Here is a 20,843-nt window from a genome sequence, read left to right as displayed (position 1 = left end):
TCCTCCACAGCTCCGCTCTCTTTTCCAAAAATGTGCATGTCTGATTGCATATATCCAAGGTGGCGATGGCCAAATTGCTGAACTCGAGGCTTCAAAACGGCAGTCCACAAACCAATGGGTGACGTCACGGTGGCTACTTCCATTATTTTTACAGCCTATGTGGCCAATGTGAAAAAGCAAAAATGCAATTAGCCCTACCTAGACCCGCTACATATGTAGATAAAAATGGCTCATTCTAAGGTAACAAAAACACAACAGTTCTTATTTTCAGGTGATTAGAAACTAAAGAAAACATAGTTATCATATTATATTTGATATCTGCCAATATATCCCCCCAAATCTTACACACTAAACCTTTAACCTTCCCAAAGCTACTGAGCTTTACAAGCAGAAGTGAAACACTTTTAAACATCAGTCAGAAAAGCAGATCCGGTTGTTCCAAAAAATTTACCAAGAATTCTCAATGCTGCATGATATCAGCTAGCATGGAACATGGTGCGTGCTAAAGAGAAAAAGGTTAAAGGCTAAAAAAAAAAAAAAAAAGGTCCTCAGTAATGATGTCCTTTCTCCACGACTCATGACTTTTATGAAAGGTTTTAGACTTGGCATTAGTTCATCGTGCAGTACTCCTGCACACATTGGATTTATATTCAAGACACAACAAGTTCAATGATTGTATTTTGTGGTTGAGGATTGTGCAATATGTTGCTGTTTTTTGGAAAGACTCAACTTTCTTCTATGGGGGGAGTTACAGATTTTGCCTGACCTGGTATAAATAGCACTCCCCTTTGGCAACAAACTCAAACTCTTCAGGACGCATTTTTAAAGTAGAGATCTGCTGCATTTCTTGGCGCGAGCAGACGGGCAGCTGAAGTGCTAAAAGTGAGTACAGCATAGCAGACAACACTGCTTTAAAATCTGACTCCACAATCAACAGGTGAAAAGGCCACAGAATCCAGAGTCCATACTACCTACATACAAGGTAAGAAGATTACCAAGCTGTCATTGCATCAAACTGTAATTTGGTGTTAAATGCTGTGTGTCTGTCTGAATGTGATGTGGCGCTTTAGAGTGGTATGGCTATTTTGTTTTATTTCTGAGGTATTCAGAATAAAAAACACAATAGAGAGATGATTACATATGATCCAGAAAAGCCAGTGTGAGAGTTAGATCTCTGAGTCTGAAAGCTTGATAGACATCAAATGTTGTGTTTTCTGAGACAGATTTGACAGATACACTGTGACAATAATTTTATCCTCTCTTAACAATTAGTGAGCTAGACACTAGACTGGCAGCACATTGCTTGATTATAACGCATTGCTCTGCAGCAAAAGTTGAACCCAGATAAACTTTGTGCCAAACAACCATGCATTATTTTTCCCTCTATGTAACACAGGGGCCTCATTGGAATTAATGTGTGTTTTTCCATGTAGCTCTGATGTAGGTTTAACAGCCTTGTAGAATGGAATTATGCTTACGTGAGGATACACATGAATATACCTGCACAGTATAGGGTATAAAATGAAACCTGAATGACATACATATTTAACATAAAGTTATGTAATTATTGTTCAGTGTTTTGGGTTTTCAGCTACTTTCTCCACCCAGGAAATCAGCCACTAACTTCTGTCTTATTTTTCTCTGGTGGAGACATGGGGAAGGGCTTCTTCATCAGCAAAGCTGTAGCTTTAACCTGTTTGGTTGCAGCCATCGCTGCTGTGACCACCACCACAGCCTTGTCTGTGGTTAACGCTCAGGAGGAGGCAGAGAATGAAGTGCCCACCCCACCATCCAACCCAAAAGAGCCCTGGCAGCAGTACAGACTTCCAGATTCCCTCTCTCCTGTCTCCTACAATATCACCCTGTGGCCCCAGCTGGAGCCCAACGCAGACGGCCTGTACATCTTCACTGGAAACTCCACAGTGATCTTCAGATGTGTGAAGGAGACTGATCTTATCCTCATCCACTCCAACAAGCTGAACCTCACCAGCTTCGGGGGATACTTGGCCGAGCTGAGGGGCCTAGATGGAGCCACTGCGCCCAGCCTGAAAAGCACCTGGCTGGAGATTCCTACCCAGTACCTGGTGATCCAACTCAACAGCCCACTGCAGGCCGGCAGCACGTACGAGCTTTTCACTGAGTTTGTTGGAGAGCTGGCTGACCAACTGGGAGGATTTTACAGGAGTGAATACATGGAAGATGGGGTGAAAAAGTATGATGGTCTTTTTTTAAAATTAAATTTATTTTAAATATTTAGTTTTAAGAATTCTGCCATTGTGAAGATTTATACAATGTGTAAATATTAATATGGAGGAATGCAGGATTTTAACAACTTAACAGGCAGGGATTTAAACCAGACCCTCACTTAAAGGGATAGTTAGGATTTTTTGAGGAGGGGTTTTGTCCCCAGGCAGTGTATTAAATACAGTAGATGTGTAAACAGTAAATGTATTCTTAATATTCCTGAGGGAGATGTGAAAAAGATAGGTTATGGGAAAGTGGGTACACCACAAAACTGACAACCACCATATTACATAATAACTCAGAAGAGATTTAACAGGGGTTATATTACTGTGTGAGAGTATATAAGGATTGAGAGTTCCTTTACCTTTTGATGTGGGTGTTAATTATGAGTATCTGCTATTGTCAGAGTTGTGGCCACGACTCAAATGCAGGCAACGCAAGCCAGGAAAGCCTTCCCCTGCTTCGATGAGCCCACTATGAAAGCTGTCTTTCACATGACTCTCATTCACCCCCATGACACTGTGGCTCTGTCCAACGGCATGAACTACGGCAAGTATCAGTGTGTATCAGTGCCCAGTGCAGCATTTTACATGTGAACTGTCTATGTGCAACGTTTCTCAGTGACCTAAAAGTTAAAGTGCAGCATACCTGTCCTCAACTACATTTTTGTATGTCCAAATTTAATTTACAACAACAGCAAACATAACATATTCTGCTTCAGGTACATTATTTGTCCTAATTTTTTCATTTGTAATTAACCTGTTGCTGTCTTTCTCCCCACACAGAGCCTGTTAACGCTCCTGTGGACGGACACATTCAGACAAGCTTTGAACCCACCCCGATTATGTCAACCTACTTGCTGGCTTTTATTGTGTCCGATTTTGCATTCAATACATCGACTCCTGATGCAGAAGTTTTGGTAATTATTTATAACATCTTACAGTTGAAACCCTGCAGATAATTATTTATAACATCTTACAGTTGAAACCCTGCAGATGGATATGGGTACACAACATCTACAATATACACATTCATAGGTCTTTAATGAACATGTGCCCAACTTATCTGATCTGTACGCTGATGCCCAGTTTGAGAGGGAACATAAGGAGAATTGCTGCATTAATTTCAGGAAGTAATGCATGAAAGTTAAAATTAGGAATTTTCCTGGCATTCAAGCTGTTGGTGGAATAGGTCCACTGTGAACTTGGATCCTTGATACCATGGATTAGTCCACTAAACACTAGTTATGACTGGTTCATACAGTGGTTTAATTTTAACTGTGTATTTCAATCACAACTTGTTATTAGCCATTATAAAAGCGGTTTTATTAACAATTGCCACTATTACCACCATCTTCCACTGCCACAACCGTGACTACCAATGTAAACACAGGATGTGGGCTTGTCTTGTCATTTGCCTTCCTGGTGGTCACAGTGTTTCTGTGCTGCCCTCTGCTGGAGTGAAAGCTCAGCTCAGGTCTCTGGCTTACCTTTTTATTCTGTCGAGTTAATAAGGAATCACTTGTGTTTAGATCAGGATCTGGGCTCGCAGGAAGGCTATAGAGGAGGGCCAAGGAAACTATGCCCTAGAGAAGACTGGGCCCATACTGGCATTCTTTCAGAAGTACTACAACTCTTCTTACCCTCTGAGCAAGTCAGGTAGGAATCACACACACACACACACACACACACACACCAACTCAAGGACAGTTACAGTTAGATATATTAATAATACCAACGCTATCAGCCAGCTTCATCTTTAACTTTGTTTGTTGAGCATCTCTTTTGTGGCAAATGAAATACACTCAAAATACAGTATAGGGAGCTGGAGAGAGAGTCTGTAACCATAACTACAAAAGCTTAAAAACAGAATAGTAATGCTCCTAAGCACTTACCAATATTACATTATATTTAGATTGGGTGTCTACAGAAACTGCGTTTTTACATTAAATACTGTAACTGTTTATAGACCAGATCGCACTTCCTGACTTCAGTGCTGGAGCCATGGAGAACTGGGGCCTGATCACCTACAGAGAAACTGCCCTCCTATATAATCAAGGCATGTCATCCATTACAGACAAGGCGTGGGTGGCAAAAACCATCTCGCATGAGCTCGCTCATATGGTATGAGGACATTCAGTGGTGTACTGCCAGTCATATCTTTGATACTAACTGTGTCTAGCTTTGAAATGGGTTTGAAAAACTTGGCATTAAAATGAAGCTCTGTCCTCTCAGTGGTTTGGAAACTTGGTGACCACGAGGTGGTGGAATGACCTGTGGCTCAATGAGGGCTTTGCCACATACGTCTCTTATCTTGGAGCCAACTATGCTGAACCACTGTGGAATATGGTGAGTTGTGTTCTCTTCTGGAAACACATCCAGGTTGAGACCTGCTGGATATACTGAACATACTGAATGGATCTATTTTTAAATTGCCCCAGTGTAAGCCATATATTACTAAATTACTTTCACAGGTTGATCGGGGAATTGTGTCCGCTCATGCCATAATGCAAAACATAACAAATATTTCTCTGTGTATTTTCCAGACAGATTTAATAGTTCTGAATGAGATCATTGGTGTGATGGGTGTGGATGCCTTGGCCTCCTCCCACCCCCTCTCCTCCCAAGAGGAGGACGTCCTAACGCCAGACGACATCGGTGAACTGTTTGACTCCATCACATACAGCAAGGTGCGGTATAATTGAGGATAACACATCACAGCTTTCTTACCCGAATGTATTGTTCTCTTCAAGCCCTTCTAGACAAGATGTTAACCTCCACTAAACAAAAAGAATGAATTAAAATGTTCACATTTCCCAGAGTGACCCTAATCAAGGACTCCTGACACTCTTTGGGAGCTACAGAATTAAAGTCCTAATGAATCACTGATCCTCATTAACAGAATGCTGTAATTCTGTCCCATCTTATATATCACCCACTGACACTGCTAATATCCTCATGTGTTTCATTACAGGGAGCTTCAGTCCTCAGGATGCTCTCAGAGTTTATCACTGAGACTGTCTTTTCCAAAGGACTTAGTGTGAGTACAACAGATTAAAATTGTGTTATAGTGTTGTATTTTGTTCATGTTCTCGAATCACAATTTTATAAAGCACAACTCATTCTTTTGTTCACCACAAAAAGCACAACTCGAGCATAACCAGTAGGTCATTATCTGTCTGCAGACGTACTTAGAGGAGTTCAAGTACAAGAACGCAGTCTACACAGACCTCTGGAAGCACCTGCAAATGGTAAGATAGCATCATCATAATGACTACTTATGCTCCACAAAACAGCTACTTATAATGAAAGTGCTTTCAAAACTTATGTTTAATCAGGTACCTATACATTTATGTTAAAGGTCCAGTGTGTAGGATTTAAGGGGATATGTTGGCAGCAGAGGTATATAATATAACAAGTATGTTTTCTTTAGTGTATATTCACCTGAAATTAAAAAGCGTTGTGTTTTCGTTACCCTAGCATGAGCCGACATAGGGAGCGGGTCCTCATCCACAGAGATGGCCATGTTGCACCACTATGTTTTTTACAGTGGCTGAGAACGAACAAACCAGACACTGGCTCTAGACGGGACCATTTGCATTTTTGCATTGGCCACTGAGCGCACAGTCCCTCTGCGACAAGAGCGTCAGAATAAAACTGATTTTTTTTTTTTTAAACATTAACTGCTTTATTCAGTGCTTTTACCAGTTTAAATCAACTGGTCCATTTCTTTTGGAGAGGAGACCTCTTTGGATAGCTCCTGGTAAGAACCTCCTGAATAATGAACACTGAAGAAATTCTAAGTAGGAGAATTTTTAGCTGATTGCAATTTACAATCATCGCTAGATGTCGCTAAATCCCCTTAATCTAAGACAGTGTTCCTATAAAGCAATGGTAACAGATTTTTTTGTCAACTTCAGGGTAGTCCAACAAGCTGTTAACACAAAACTGATGTATTGTCATCTCACTGGCTAACATGTTAGCAAACAGTTGCCTTTTTAAACACCAAGCAGCAAACAAGCATTAACATTCATTTGGAGTCATGTTTTTGGGTACCAAAATTTTTTAAATCCAATATTTACTCTCCAATCAGCTTGATTTTGTTCTCCACCAACTCCTGAAGGAAATATCTGGCTCTTTAGCTGCTAAATTCTCCACTATGTTCACCATGCTAGTGGCTAACTTGTTTTCTCTGTTGTTTGGCAAATGGCAGGCAACATAAAAGTCTACAATGAGTTCATATGTCAGTAACATGTAATTTACCCAATTTTAATATAAAATATTGATCAGTGCAGCTGTAAAGTGTTTTTACATAACTTTTGAAAGAAAAAGTGAGCATGTGCTTCTTTGAATTTATTAGACATAGAACGCACATTTGCATAATTCAGTCTGCCTGGTGCTACAGCCTGTTCTGGTATGACTTATAGGAATACTTTGAATACTTAGGAATACAAACTCTCACACAACTCTCACAACCCAAGTCTCATTATTCCAGTTGTATGCTCAGTACTTCCCTAACAGCACAAACACCTTGAAGAAATATTATTATATATAAAAATTACAATAATTCCTCTGCAGGGAGCAGCAAAGAGTCATAATACTATATAGTAATATTTTAATGTTCCTTTTATCAGGCAGTGGATGAAGCAGGTATAGATCTGCCCCACTCTTTGGAGGATATCATGAACCGCTGGATACTACAGATGGGTTTCCCAGTGGTCACCATTGACACCCAGACCGGAAAAATTACCCAGCAACACTTCCTGTTGGACCCAGACTCTGAAGTTGACAGACCCTCACCATACAAGTAGGAAACATTCTTAATGTTTCATGTGAATGTGCTGAATATACTGTATGTGCTCATATTTAACCCTGTCATAAGAAACTCACCTGCTCTCTCCATATACTCTGTGTTTATGTACACATGTATGGCTGGATGGATGTGGCTCTAGTTATGAGTGGATTGTCCCCATTACATGGATTAAGTCTGGCGGAGCTGAAGAGATGTTCTGGCTTCTTGACAAAGAAGGTAAGATTTATTTCAGGTGTACGTTCAGAGCATTGCAAGGCTGATGACCACAGTAAAAAGAGATGCTTTATTTGTCTCCATCCAAACAGCAACAAACACAAATATGACTCNGTTCTGGCTTCTTGACAAAGAAGGTAAGATTTATTTCAGGTGTACGTTCAGAGCATTGCAAGGCTGAAGACCACAGTAAAAAGAGATGCTTTATTTGTCTCCATCCAAACAGCAACAAACACAAATATGACTCTTGGTGCTAATGAGTGGTTGGTGGCCAACATAAATATGAGGGGCTTCTACAGAGTCAACTATGACTCTGAAAACTGGGAGCGTCTCCTCGCCAAGCTGAGCTCCGAACATCAGGTACAACACCTCCCACTGGAAAGAATGCTTTAAAAGAATCATCCAAGCCTCCAAGCTCAATTCCTTGTTTACTTTTCAGGATATTCCATTGATCAACCGAGTTCAAATTATCGATGATGCCTTTAACCTTGCAAGGTGAGGTTTTTTTTTTTATTTCTTTCAAAGCATTGCTGTCAAATATTGAAATAGAGAGCTGAACAATTGTATGTGCCATATTCAGGGCAAGGATGGTGAACACAACTCTGGCTCTGACAACTACCAAGTTCCTAAATAAAGAGGTCGAATACATGCCCTGGGAGACAGCCCGCCGCAACTTGAACTACTTCTCCCAGATGTTTGACCAAAGTGAAGTGTATGGACCCATGAAGGTTTGTGATAAATGGTTATAGTTTCTCATGTTTCTTCAATAAACTAATTCAAATACTGACCCCAAAAAGCTGTTTATGAAGGAAGGCAAATTGGTTAACATGGTAAAATCAATTAGCCTGGAAATCCAGACTCAAATCTAGAAAGATTTTGAGTCTGGCCCTCACCGATACACCCTTCCTACCTCCTATTGCACTAAGCCCCATTTGTTTGCCGACCAGTGGGGCTAACTGATGTTATGCTTTTGCCGTATCCCGTCGGCAAAATGGCAAAAACGTCCTTCCTGGAAGCGAAGGCTTCTAGGGCAGTCTTCTCTTCCTTTCTCAAGGAAAAGGATAAGTGTAGTTGGCTCAGCGTTTCTTCCAAAGCTAAATTGAATGGAATGGAAGCTCTCTCCTCATCATGTTACTTAGATAATACAACGGCCTCTGTCCGATAGACTGATCACTGGGCTCTGCTTGTCGGGGCCAGATCCCTGTGCAGAGCAAATTCGAATTTGCTAGAGGTGGGGCATCTGGATTTCCAGGTTAAAAATCAACCCAATCCCCCGCAAAATGTTTGTATTGTAAGTTTTGGCAAACCAAGGATATGTTACATTTTCATGTCATTATGTAGCAGGTACATTAAAAATGTACTTATTAAAAATACTAGCCTAGCAACTGGTCGGTACAAAACACCTACATTTGGTGCTAATAAAGCCGCTGGAAAAACATCAAATGAGTCACTACACAACACCCATGTTTGGTGCCTAAAAAGCCGCTGGAAACAGCAATGACTCGCTAAATCACAGCTGGTGCTGTTGTTTGTTGGTCTCAAACGATTGTCTGTGAGGGGCCGTACAAGACATATTTCATTCTCACCCTCTCACACACATACATTCTCTTTACACATACATATATTTTCACTCTCATATTTATATATTTGAACACACACATTGATACATTTTACATACACTCTGCTCTCATGCACATGCAATCATGTATACATTTAATACTATAAGTAATATATGTATGTAAAAGGAAAATGTATGTATGTTGAAAGAAAATATATGTATGTAAGAGAAGAATGTATGCATGTGTGAGTGACAGTATAGTGGAAACGGAAGGAGTATAGTGGAAACGGAAGGCAGTTAATTTATCGTCTACATACTCCGGTACAGTAGGTGGCGGTATACACCTAATGAGCAATGGTTGCAACGTGTCATAAAACCAAACGAAGAAGAAGAATTTATCGCGCTGTGATTGGCTGAGAAGGATGTTATTGACGTGGGTCTGCTGTGGTGAAACTACAATGTTCTGAAGATGGACTACAAAATGCACACGATGAGAACGTATGGGGCGTACGTTCTCATCGTGTTGTTTCATGCAGGATATATAAACGTGGACAACACGGTGAAAGATATTGTTTAATCACTAAGGTCGGAATTTAATTAAAAAAAGGAATATAGGCTACCAGCCACAAACTGAAACGAAATTGTCACATTGAGAATGTTTGCTCACACTCACCCATCTGAATCCCAAGTAGTAAAATGAATTAATGATATTACTAAAGGTACAACGCTCAAATGAATAAATGACTGATGCAAACTGAGCATATGTTACGGTGCGTGTCCCCTCCGTTCACAGCTGTGTTCAACTTGTTTGTTTTATAACAGGATAAACAAATATTAAATGCATTATTTTGTTTTTCCGTGTGAATAAAAAAAATATAATGGAAATCCACGTGCTTTTTCCATTTTCTTCTTCAAATAGGCAATTGGAGTAGAAATTAGACCACAACCAGTAATAAACTTGTGTATGGCCTTTACTGTTAAATCAATACTGCATAGATAGACAGAAAATAATAAATAATAATAATAATATTAACCATAAAGAGAGACGCTGCTGTGCCTTGTGCGTAAATGCGCACAGCGTCTCTCTTTATGGGGAAACGCGCTTACCGTTTCTGCTGCAGGGTGGGGATGGGGTGGGGTGCTCGCTGCAGGCATTTAATAACCTCAGGCAGATATCTTTTAACGTTACAGTCTTTTGTATTTTTTGTTATGATCCTTCCACTGTAGCTCTGCAGGGAAACACTGTACAAGGGAACAAAAAGTGGGAAGCTTTCTATCTAGGCCATAAGCATAGCTGATGCCAATGTTTTGAGATGCAGTAGGGGCAGATAATATAAATATAACAATAAAGGTGAAAAACAAGTAGGTTTCTGGTTTTGGTTTAATTTCTATATCGATTAGCCATTTGAAGACGAAAATGGGAAAAGCATGTGGATTTCCGTTTTTTCTCATTCACACGAAAATCGGAAAATTAAAATGATGCATTGTATATTTGTATATTTGTTTATCCTGTTATAAAACAAGTTGAACAAAGCTGTGGATGGAGGGTACACCAACAGTAGCGAAATAGTTCGCATCTAAGTTTAACATAATGTTGAAAGTTGAAAAAATATATATGAACAAGTTATGGCATGAGATATATAATGCTTCATAAACAGCGGTAACTTAGATGGTGATCTCCTTCCTTTCTCGGTCATGTTGAACTTTTTCTTTCCTAATCATTTGAGTTTGTGAATGGTGCGTAAATATTGCCACCGCAATGACTTATGGGATGGAATTATCTCCTTTCCTATCGCTTAGGAAGGTCCGATGTATCTTATGCTAAAGGAGATCTGAAAGGAAGCATTGAACCTCCTTTCCTTAGTGTTTAGAGAATTCGAACAGCTCTTATCATGGCTGCCACTAAAATACTTCCGGGTCATTTCACTCAGCTAGGAACCTTCCTAAGCAAAAAATACTTTCCGACAGCAGCATATGTGTATGTGTTGAAAAGTAAAGTGTATATAGCTATGTGAGAGAGAAAATATATGTATGTGAAAGAAGAGTGAAAATATATGTATGTGTGTGAGAGTGAAAATAAATGTATGTGAAAGAAGAATGTATGTGTGTGAGAGTGAAAATATATGTATGTGTGTGAGAGTGAAAATATATGTATGTGTAAGGAGAATGTATGTGTGTGAGAGGGCCAGAATGAATTATGGCTTGTACGGCCCCTCATAATTGTCTGCAGCCTGGCACACATCTTACCTAGGCGTCAAGTAAGCTTATACTACATCACTTTAGAAATGTTTATATAATACGTATGAAAGGTGCAAATGTAACATATCCAGGGTTTACAGAAATGTACAATGCCCACTTTTTCTTCTGACAAATGGGCTGGGGAAGAGATAACTGGACATATCCAACACAATTTGAATGCATGTCTTTGGGTAATCATTTCTGGATGCCACACATCTCTATGTTTGACAGTAATTTAACAAAATGTGTGTATCTTCATCCCTCAGGCTTACCTAAAGAAACAGGTCACCCCTCTGTTTAACTACTTCAAAGAGCTCACCCTCAACTGGACAAAGATCCCAGAAAAGCACACTGACCAGTAAGGAAGTTAACATGCCAGACGTGTAATTGTTCACATTTTACATTGCCATAATAAGCCAGATCCATGTGTATTAATGCAATGTAGATTTCATAAAACTTAAATCAACCCCACGGGAAAACTAGATAATGCCCAATGCCCAATACCCAATACCCATCCTTTTTTGTAAGACCTAAAGTAACCTTCTGCACACTGTCTCTCTTTAAGGTGATTACTCTAATTTACATTAATCATTATCGACACATATTTTACCTCCTGAGTCTATATTTACTTTTTCACTGATATTCTCACTCCAGAAATAATTCTGTGCAGTTTAATGTTTGAGTCAATACTTAAAGCATCACCATTCAGAGTGGGTCCAACTGCAGTCCTCTCGTCTTGACAGCCATTGTCGGAAAGCCAGTGGGAAGAGAGAAGGGTCCTCTTCAAGTCACGTATTTCGAGCATAGCTGTCAAGTCTCCCGTTTTGGCCGGGAAACTACTGTATTTTACCCTTCTTTCCCGCCGTCCTCCCGTATTAGTATTTTCCCGTAAATCTCCCGTATTATAATATAATTAAAAAAAACAAAACATTCCTCTGCCTCTCCAAACTTGAACTCTGTCACTAGCCTCGCGAGAACTGCCACCTGCAGTAGCCTGGGTGGCAGTCGTCGCGAGGTTATTGTCGACAGCGGGTCTGGTTGACAAGTGGTTATTTTAGATTTCCTGTACACCTGTCTTAAAATGTAAGGGATACTGGAGCTTGGTTGGGGTGGTGGGACGGCTCGTGGTGGGCGCCGGAAAATTTCCCTTATTTTCAAATCCAAAACTTGACAGGTATGATTTCGAGTGTTATCAGCCCATTAAAAGCTGTTATCAGCCTCAAGCATATGAGTCAGAAGGGGCCTGCTACACCTACTAGCAGGTTCAGAAGGTCATTATCAGCCCAATAATTAACCATTAGGTTTCAGTTTCAATTTTCATCAGATTTAGGCATCAAAACTATGTGGCAAAGTTTAGAAAAAGATTGTGGTAGGGTTCAAATAGGTACGTTTGTTACGTAACATAACGTGACATAATTTAGGCACTTTTGGCTTTACATGGTGACTTCCCTTCTTTGCTCCTGTCATAATTACTGCAGCCACTGGATGTCACCACCTAACAATTAAAGTTTTCATACTTATGCTCCTATTTGCAACTGATAACAGCCATTTAATGGGCTCATATAGGCCCTTGATCCTACTACTAGGTGAAGCAGCCCCCTTCTAACCAGTACGCATGAGGCTGATAACCAAGCACATTCAACTGACTAAAATTACATTGCTAACATTTGTACATAAGATGTGTCACTTCCCTCTCTGCCTCAAAAGTATAATAGCACATAAGCTACTACTTTTATAGTTAATTGAACTTTGTTCAAAATGAGAGGGGATCAGTATCTTCTGTGTAAAAAACATCAGCTAAAAGAGAAATAAAAATCCAAGAAAGCCACACAAAGAGTGAAATACCGTATAAAGGTATTACTGGGCAGATATAACTTAACTTTTAGGCTTTTATAAAGATGATTGTAACTAACACAATTAGCATTTTAACATTAGCAAGGTGTGGGGAATAAATAGAGTAGGATCCAACTGAATGCTAACATTAATTGTTGGTCAGCTACTGTGCTGTTAAAATTTATCTTGTGCTGCATGGTGATTTTGTTTGTCAGTGTAACTAAATCCATTTACACATTATGCACACCACTGATAAAAATAAACTGGAAAAAAAAAATCTACAAGGAAGCAAGCGTACCATCTCACACATGGGAACCCAACTCTCTTCCCACTAGGTTGCAGACTTGGGGTTCTGAGGTCTGACCCTTCTCAAACATTCTTTTGACCGTTGTATTATCTCATGTCCAGGCACAACCAGATAAATGCTATCTCCTTGGCCTGCAAAACTGATGTGGAAGGTTGTAAGGAGCTGACCACTGGCTGGTTCAGAGAGTGGATGAAAGACCCAGCTATCAACAAGTATGTTCACATCCCACACTTTCCTTCCTTTCTTTCTTTCTTTCTTTCTTTCTTTCTTTCTTTCTTTCTTTCTTTCTTTTCTATACTCTCTCAAAGTGGAAATAGACAAGTTTGTTTGCTTTAACGTATCAATTTGAAGTGAATGTTGATAGTACAGTGTAATCACTATAGAATAGTGACACCATCTGTGTTTAGACTGGTTTCTTATAAGCCTTGCCTTCACTATGCAATTTTGTCTACCACTGGGTGCAATCTCCCGAGAAAATGGCATCTTGATTTACAGCACAAAGGAAGTGCATCAAAACAGGAGGAGGATAGTACTGTTGTTTTCCCCGGTAGCCATTGGTAGCTATCCCCAGTCAACAGGGAGTATCAACATTAGCCCCAACAGTGGAAATGACAGACGGTAGAACCATCGAAGTAACAATAAAAACCAGAATACAGTGTGTTGTTGGTAGTTTTAGGTCCTGTTTATACGACAACGATTTTAACTGAAAACGGTAAACTTTAGTTGTGTTTTGGCCGATCGTATACACGACAGCGGTGTTTTGGGTGCCTGAAAACGCAACGTTTTGAAAACAGGTTCCAGAGTGCAACTTTTTGTAAACGGCAGCATCTCCATTGTCATGTAAACTTGCAATATGCAGTTCCTCTGAAAACGGAGACTTTTCGCACATGCGCATTACGGCTCCAGTCACTAGGCATGCCTACCATCACAACAACAATGCTGAGCTCTGTTTGTGCCGCTCACCCTGTTGATTTGAAGTGAAGTGTAGAGTTATCTGTGCATGCTTTCGCCATTGTGTCTTCTTTGTTTTGGTTTGTAATCACTGCGTTGTAGCGGAAGGCGCTTCAGCGCAGGCGCATGGCGTGGTGTTGCTTTGCAAATTTACACTGCCACCCATTGGCCTGGCGTGCATACTACAGCGTTTCCAGTAGATTTTGCGGCTCTGTGTGAACGGAGATCGTTTCAATAACGTCGTCATATAAACGCAGAAGTTTTTAAAACGCAAAGGACAGACTTTTCCGTTTTTAGAGAAACTGTTGTCATCTAAACAGGGCCTCAGGTTCTGAGGAAAGAGGAAAGCGATCTGATTGTCTTTGCAACAGTGGCACCAACAATATACTGAGGGGTGAGAGGTCTGACACTGTCACTCTCTATCATCTCCATCAATTGTTTTTAGCATTAATCCCAACTTGAAGCACACAGTGTACTGCAGTGCGATTGCAGCAGGAGGAGTGGATGAGTGGGACTTTGCTTGGTCGATGTACAAGAACGCCACCATCGCTTCAGAGGCTGGTAAACTCATGTCCGCTCTGTCCTGCACCAAACAGCCCTGGCTGCTGAACAGGTCAGTAGTGTTGCCATCATGTTGGATAATATTTGTTCCCTCATTGCTCTCCTTTAGGTCATTTTGCACTCTGCAGCATGAATGGTTGAATGGATTGGAGAATGGTTACTGCAGGATTTCAATGGTCCTGCGTTAAAAACTGCAGGAAATAGTACAGTTGACACAGTAGGCTTTTGTCCTCACTCTGTGTGTGTTTCAGGTATCTTGAGTATTGTCTGGACCCAGAGATGATCCGTAAGCAAGATGCCACCTCCACCATAGGTTCCATTGCTAGTAACCCCATTGGTCAACCTCTGGCATGGGACTTTCTCAGAGCCAAATGGGACTATATATACAATGAGTGAGTTTTCCCTGATGCACTTATGTTTATAATGTTACAGTAAACTCAGCTGGTAGAGGTCAGGGTTAAACATGATGCCACAGAGGCAAAAGGATGATTTTTAGGTGGTGTTTGTCCAGACTACATTATCTGTCTAAAAACTTTTGGATGGTTTGCCGTGAAACTTGGCACAGATGTCCACAGTGGCCAAAGGATGAATCTTGGATGGTTTGGTAATCTTCTGATTTTTATCTAACAACATTTTACTTTGTCCAATACTTTGGTTTATGACCAAATCCCAGCAACTAATGCCATTCCCATCAAGATGTAATCCTCTGCTAGTTAGCATTAACATGCTAACACGGTTAAACATCTGCATGTTAGCACTGTATTGTAGCCTTCCAGTCTTGTCTTTTTACTCATGATATCAAAATGTCCAGCAGTTCTGGTTACGCAGCCTGTAGATGTTTGCAAAATGATCAAAGCCTGTCTTGTTTTTGCTTTTCTTCAGGTATGGTGGTGACTCATTTCCCTTTCACAAACTAATTAATGGAGTGACCCAACGATTCTCCTCTGAGTCTGAATACAATCAGGTACAGTTTCTTCAGTATTTATGGATGTTTACTGTAGGACCTAATGACCTAGCGTGTCATTTCATATTAAAAAAGTTATTTAATATTAGTAACTAGACTAATGCTCGCAAGGTACTGTGTATCTGGTACAGGATAAACATATACTCCATGCATTGTTAAATAGATATGAATATGGAGAACAAGTTCTTATATCCTAATCCTGTAATTTGTTTATTTGTGTTTATGGTGACATGCTTTTTAGTGTTGTACTTTACATGTAAAATTGAATCCCACTAACGCCCTCCCCTCGTTCCTCTCCAGTTGCTGCAGTTCAAAGAAGACAATGCGGGGAAGCTGGGCTCAGCCGCTGCGTCTCTTGATCAGGCACTGGAGAGAACCAAGGCCAACATAAACTGGGTGGCCATGAACAAGGAACAGGTGCTCAACTGGTTCACCAGCGAAGCTTCCTCTCCAGAGTGACACTCTCCACAGTTGAAAATGCAGAAATAGTAGTAATAGTAGAGGTAGTTTCAGTAGTACCACTAGTTGTAGTAGTAGTAGTAGTAGTAGTAGTTGTGTTAGCATAGCAGCAGTAGTTGTAGTAGCAGTAGTAGTAGTAGTAGTAGTTGTGTTAGCATAGCAGCAGTAGTAGTAGTAGCAGTAGTAGTAGTAGTAGTTGTGTTAGCATAGCAGCAGTAGTAGTAGTAGTAGTAGTAATATAGAAACAAGCAGGGCTTAGTGGAGGTTTAATCAGCTAATCAGAATCACCTGTGTCTGGGTGGCAATGAACAAGGAACAGGTGCTTTACTGGTTCACCAGTGAAGCTTCTTCTCCAATTTAACACTCTCCACAGTTTTCAAATGTATGATTGTTTTACTGACGTGTACTCCAGCTGGAACTAAATATATTGTATATACTGTCAAAATTTGAAAGGTTTTAGAGGGGTTTCAAGATTTTGAATGAATGTCACAACACAGAAGTGTGATATTCTGTGCTAACCCAAATATTTTTTGCATCTTGTGTCATTCTATGAAATAAAAGCCATAATAAGATTTGACATTTTTTACCTGCACATTTAAATAGTATTTTGAATCAGCTTGGATGTTTATCTCCTCTGAAAGAAACAGCGAGAAGACAGAAACTTTCTTTGAGGCCATCCTGGAGATTTTACAAAGGTTGTGACCCCAGTTTGTGTTCTGTAAGAAAATAAGCACTTCAGGGAAAATAAAGTCCATTTAAATGTAAAATGCACAACTAAAAAATAAAAGTCCACACAGTTTTAGTTATTTAGTAAAGTTGCTCGAGGCGTCTCAGGAACATCACATCACATCACACTGTTGCTATGTCTCAGGGACATAGCAACAGTGTAAAACATCAATCCACAAAGTGGGCCGCTATCTTCAATGACTAAGACACAATTTGTCAATATTAAGATATAAATTATACATGGACAGTACAGAGAAACACCTCAGAACAGGAAGGGACAATCTGAAGTGGAAGTGAAATAAAACCAGCTTACCAGGGATAGTTTGGATCTTTTGCAGTGGGACTGTATCACATAGATTGTGGTCAGCATGTCCCCAGTTTGGAGAAGCAGGCTGGAGTTTAACACAGAAATTAAGCAATCTATTTCTGTGGCCAGGGTCAGCAACAAAATGTATTTCAGCTACCCAAGAACCAATATCAATTTAAGTGTATGCTAAATTTAGAATATTATCAGTGCTTTATCTCACCATCAGACAGCAATTTTCAATGAGGAATTGAAGCGGTTCTCTTCAAAGCCAGAGTCCATTGAGAAAAACAGAGATTTCACATCGCTGAACACAGGACCTTCTGGTCAACTGCAGCCTTATTCAGTCAGTTTGTTTGGGTTATGTTGTGATTTTGGCATGTAAAAGGGATACTTTGGATTCACTAAAGTCACACAATAGCATAAACAAACTAACTGATTGAGGCAGCCGACAACCAGCAGCTTTCATGTTCAGAGAGCCAAAATTACTCTTTTTTCAATGACGTCTGGTGGCTTTGATGAGAGCCTTTAATGGGAACTGAAGGTGTTGGAACGAGCTGTCTGAACTATCCCTTTTATCCTGGGCCGGATATTTATCATGAGGTTTCTTCCATGGTGTCAACTAGCAGCCATGTTTACACAGGATAGAAAAGGTGCCAATTAACTGGTCCTAGTTCAGCTGCCACTTCTCTCAGCAGGGGTCTTTCCTTAAGGACTTCAGAGGGGATGTGCTCGCTGTTTAGCACCTCATTGTCCTGCTGACAGCTGTAGTGTTTGTGTAAGGAAGTAGAGGCCAAGCACCAAGTCTGTATGATTTCATTTGATTAATACATAAGAAATAATAAACCAGAAAGAGACAAACATGAATGCATGTTGGATGAATGCAAGAAACTCAAGGATTATTTTGATAAATTACGTTTATTCTGTTCACATGGTGAAAGCTCAATAAATACACAGTTTAATACAAAAAGACACAGAAATATATTTTGTTCAAAATAACAAAAAACGAGAATTTTTGTCCATAAATTTTGTTAGAGGTCATTGTTGCAATGAAAATAGTTGAGTGGACGGATTGCCGTATGTCTCAGCACTGTCCAGAGAAGGTGGCGTTTTGAAGTTGTTGCTGTGGCATCCAGTACTGCTGACTGGTGGAGCAAACTCCGCTAGGAACCTGATGACAGAAAACAGATTTGGGTTACGAACTCATTCAGCTAACACTCTGGATTCTACAAGAGTAGGTTATGAATAAACACGGCCATTGTAAAGCGAATTCTCTTTAGTTTAACCATTAATTATTAAAAAGTATAAAGTTTAATGCCCATGACATGAACATACCTGATATGAGGGCTGCAGAGAGGATAGCTGGGCTGTGCACACTGTGTGACAGTCTGGTTCCTGTGGGCTGTAGCTGGCCATTGGCTGACCCAGGAACTGGCTAAGGGTTGGGGGCTGCTCCACAAAGCCTGAGGATCTCTGCTCCAGCACCTCCTCGCTGAGGCCCAGCTGAGCGGACAGGTAGGAGATGTAGCGGATGGTGAGGCGCAGCGTCTCGATCTTGGTCAGGGTCTGTCCGGCTGGTGCCACTGAGGGCGGCAGGTATTTCCTGAGGTGATGCAGGGCCTTGGTCAGATCCCTCATCCTCAGCTTCTCTCTCTCACTGGCTGTCTGGCGCTTCTTCCCTGGATACCTGGACCTGGATTTCTTTGTGGTAGAGGCAGCTGTGGAGGATTTGGAGCAGGGCAGAGTCTGATTCTCATGGGTAAGACCAGGTGCTGCAGGGCTTTTGAAGACAAAACACTCCAAAGCATTTTGTTCAATTCCAGCAGCCTGGAGGGAGGTGGGGGAGAAGCAGAAGGAGTCCACAGAAGAGGTAGGAGACAGGCTGCTGCCAGCACTGAAGTAACCAGGATCTGAGGCTGGATCATAGGCCAGAGGATCGTAAGACTTGTCCAGCAGGGTCTTGCAGTCAAACAGGAAAGAGTCATCCTGGAGCTGGAGAGGAGAGCAGTAGGACACATCCATAGCTGCTGTTGTCGTCGTGGGTGAAGTCGATGCTGTGGTTGTAAGCTCTTCCCTGAGCAGTGAACTGTCAGTGTGTCTCTGGTGAGGCAGGCAGAGGATAGTGAAGAGGACCAGAGAGGCTGCTCCATATATGTGGTGGGAGGTGTGAGGTTGCACCTCCAGCAGCCACCTCAGGTCCTGAGAAGCTCTGGGAGCAGGGCCGACACCTAGGCCAGGGGGTCCCATGGGAAACATGCCAGTTCCAGCACAAGGTGTGACCTGGCAGCTCGCACAGGCATCATGGCAAATTCACACTACACACTCCTGCAGCCTGGGAACATGACCCTGCCATGACAGGGGCTTCACCTGGGTCACAGGTCTGTCTCTAAATCCTCCTGAGGATTTTTTATTAGAAATCTGGAGTGCCATGGGCTGTGACTGGAGGCAGCTACATGATCTGTGACCAGAAATATCCAATGATCCAAAATCATTGCCCTGTAACTGTAAGGCCTCCGGTTCAGCCAAACACAGTGGTCAATACTATGCCCCATCATCATTCATGTACATTAAACGTTCTTTACACTGAAGTTAGATGGCAGTTCTGCCTCTCATTAGAGCCACTCTCTCTTTCTTCCCTGATGTCCCCTACAAGGTCAGGCTGGAGAAGTGTGCCAAGGCAGCTGTGAGGTGTGAGAAGTTTACACTTCATCCTGTTTGGACAGCAGTAGGCCTCCCTGTCCTGGGAACTCTGATCCACCTGGAAGAATGTGCAGGACTATTAACACACTTTATATTGAACTGAACTTGGCCATTTAGTTATTTATTACTAAGAACACTGTCCTATCCAGGTCTCCCTTTCAAAAGAGATCTCCAACCCATGTTCGCCGTAATGTTTCTACAGTAGCCCAGAACGAACAAACCAAACACTAGCTCTAGATAGGGCCATTCGAGTTTTCTTGTTGTCTGTTTTTCAAGTCAGCCACAGTAGTTAGAAGCCCATCTGCGACCACCAGCATCGGCAAAACGCTGAATGATAATGTGAATCTGCTTTATTCAGTGTTTCTACCTGCTTAAATCACAGGGTCTGTTTGTTTTGGAGAGGAGGTGACCTCCGTTAATCATTCGGTTCCCAGTAGGAACCTCCTAAAGGTTTGGATCAGATAAAGAGTGAGCACACCATGGCATGTGGTGGGTAAGCTGCCCTTCTCTGACATGCCAAACACCATCGGAGAAGCTCTGATTTGTAACGTGAAACAGCTTTTTTCAGTTTTTCTACCAGTTATAAATGCCTGTTCCATTTGTGTTGCAGAGGAGTCCTCTGTGGATAATTTGGCTACTGGTGAAAAACCTGTTTGTTCTTTACTGATTTTATGCTTATTTTTTGTTTAAAAAAGTCATTACCATGTAGCATCTCTTACCACTGACCTCCTAAATGTTCTGGTTCACTAACTGCTGTATTTCATCTAAGTGTGTAAATATTGGTGCTTAGTTTTCTGCATGTGTATTTAATTTTGGATAGTTGCATTTAAAATAACATAAAGTAAAATACACCAAAGTATAGCCTAAAACATGCTACATTTTGCGCAGTGGTTAAATGTGTTTAAGGCTGACAGTAAGTTGATGGTGTATCGTTACAGATCCTTTATAGTGTCAGTCCTGACCTTCTCAGTGA

The 20,843-nt window shown here is 41.0% G+C and overlaps 2 protein-coding genes across 3 annotated transcripts in view; one reads left to right on the top strand and one right to left on the bottom strand.

Annotated features, from left to right (window-relative positions):
- The window catches only part of LOC126406278 (aminopeptidase Ey-like), a 73,190-nt gene extending 56,496 nt beyond the window's left edge, over positions 1-16,694 (top strand). Inside the window, exons 1-21 of one of the 2 annotated variants that reach the window (XM_050070643.1) lie at positions 864-982; positions 1,651-2,212; positions 2,651-2,793; positions 3,030-3,163; positions 3,776-3,902; positions 4,213-4,367; positions 4,479-4,592; positions 4,790-4,933; positions 5,218-5,283; positions 5,429-5,494; positions 6,878-7,050; positions 7,196-7,272; positions 7,496-7,629; positions 7,709-7,764; positions 7,850-7,997; positions 11,332-11,423; positions 13,307-13,417; positions 14,602-14,769; positions 14,969-15,109; positions 15,600-15,681; positions 15,982-16,694. In XM_050070643.1, coding sequence (XP_049926600.1) covers positions 1,653-2,212; positions 2,651-2,793; positions 3,030-3,163; positions 3,776-3,902; positions 4,213-4,367; positions 4,479-4,592; positions 4,790-4,933; positions 5,218-5,283; positions 5,429-5,494; positions 6,878-7,050; positions 7,196-7,272; positions 7,496-7,629; positions 7,709-7,764; positions 7,850-7,997; positions 11,332-11,423; positions 13,307-13,417; positions 14,602-14,769; positions 14,969-15,109; positions 15,600-15,681; positions 15,982-16,140 — 2,850 coding nt within the window. In that variant the 5' untranslated portion in view covers positions 864-982; positions 1,651-1,652 and the 3' untranslated portion in view covers positions 16,141-16,694. Of the gene's footprint in view, positions 1-863; positions 983-1,650; positions 2,213-2,650; positions 2,794-3,029; positions 3,164-3,775; positions 3,903-4,212; positions 4,368-4,478; positions 4,593-4,789; positions 4,934-5,217; positions 5,284-5,428; positions 5,495-6,877; positions 7,051-7,195; positions 7,273-7,495; positions 7,630-7,708; positions 7,765-7,849; positions 7,998-11,331; positions 11,424-13,306; positions 13,418-14,601; positions 14,770-14,968; positions 15,110-15,599; positions 15,682-15,981 lie in introns of those variants that run through there. The other variant, XM_050070560.1, reaches the window with a different exon arrangement.
- A 1,382-nt stretch (positions 16,695-18,076) lies between these two features.
- Positions 18,077-19,275, bottom strand: mespaa (mesoderm posterior aa). The gene is made up of 2 exons (XM_050047449.1): positions 18,506-19,275; positions 18,077-18,341 (listed from the first exon to the last, which is right to left on the bottom strand). Exons 1-2 carry the CDS (start codon positions 19,190-19,192, stop codon positions 18,255-18,257), a joined length of 774 nt encoding a protein of 257 aa, XP_049903406.1. The 5' UTR covers positions 19,193-19,275; the 3' UTR covers positions 18,077-18,254.
- Between the last annotated feature and the right edge of the window lie 1,568 nt (positions 19,276-20,843).

Source organism: Epinephelus moara, chromosome 1 (genome assembly GCF_006386435.1).
Source record: "Epinephelus moara isolate mb chromosome 1, YSFRI_EMoa_1.0, whole genome shotgun sequence".
Classification (NCBI taxonomy): domain Eukaryota; kingdom Metazoa; phylum Chordata; class Actinopteri; order Perciformes; family Serranidae; genus Epinephelus; species Epinephelus moara.
Note: the sequence above shows the minus strand (reverse complement) of the source record. Positions and strands in the feature narration are given on the sequence as shown.

Bases quoted from the DNA above. Each gene is read 5' to 3' on its own strand.
- mespaa (XM_050047449.1), bottom strand. From the start codon at position 19,192: ATGGATGTGTCCTACTGCTCTCCTCTCCAGCTCCAGGATGACTCTTTC. The intron at 18,342-18,505 runs GTATGTTCATGT...TTCTGTCATCAG, and splicing joins CTCTGCAGCCCTCATATCAG to GTTCCTAGCGGAGTTTGCTC.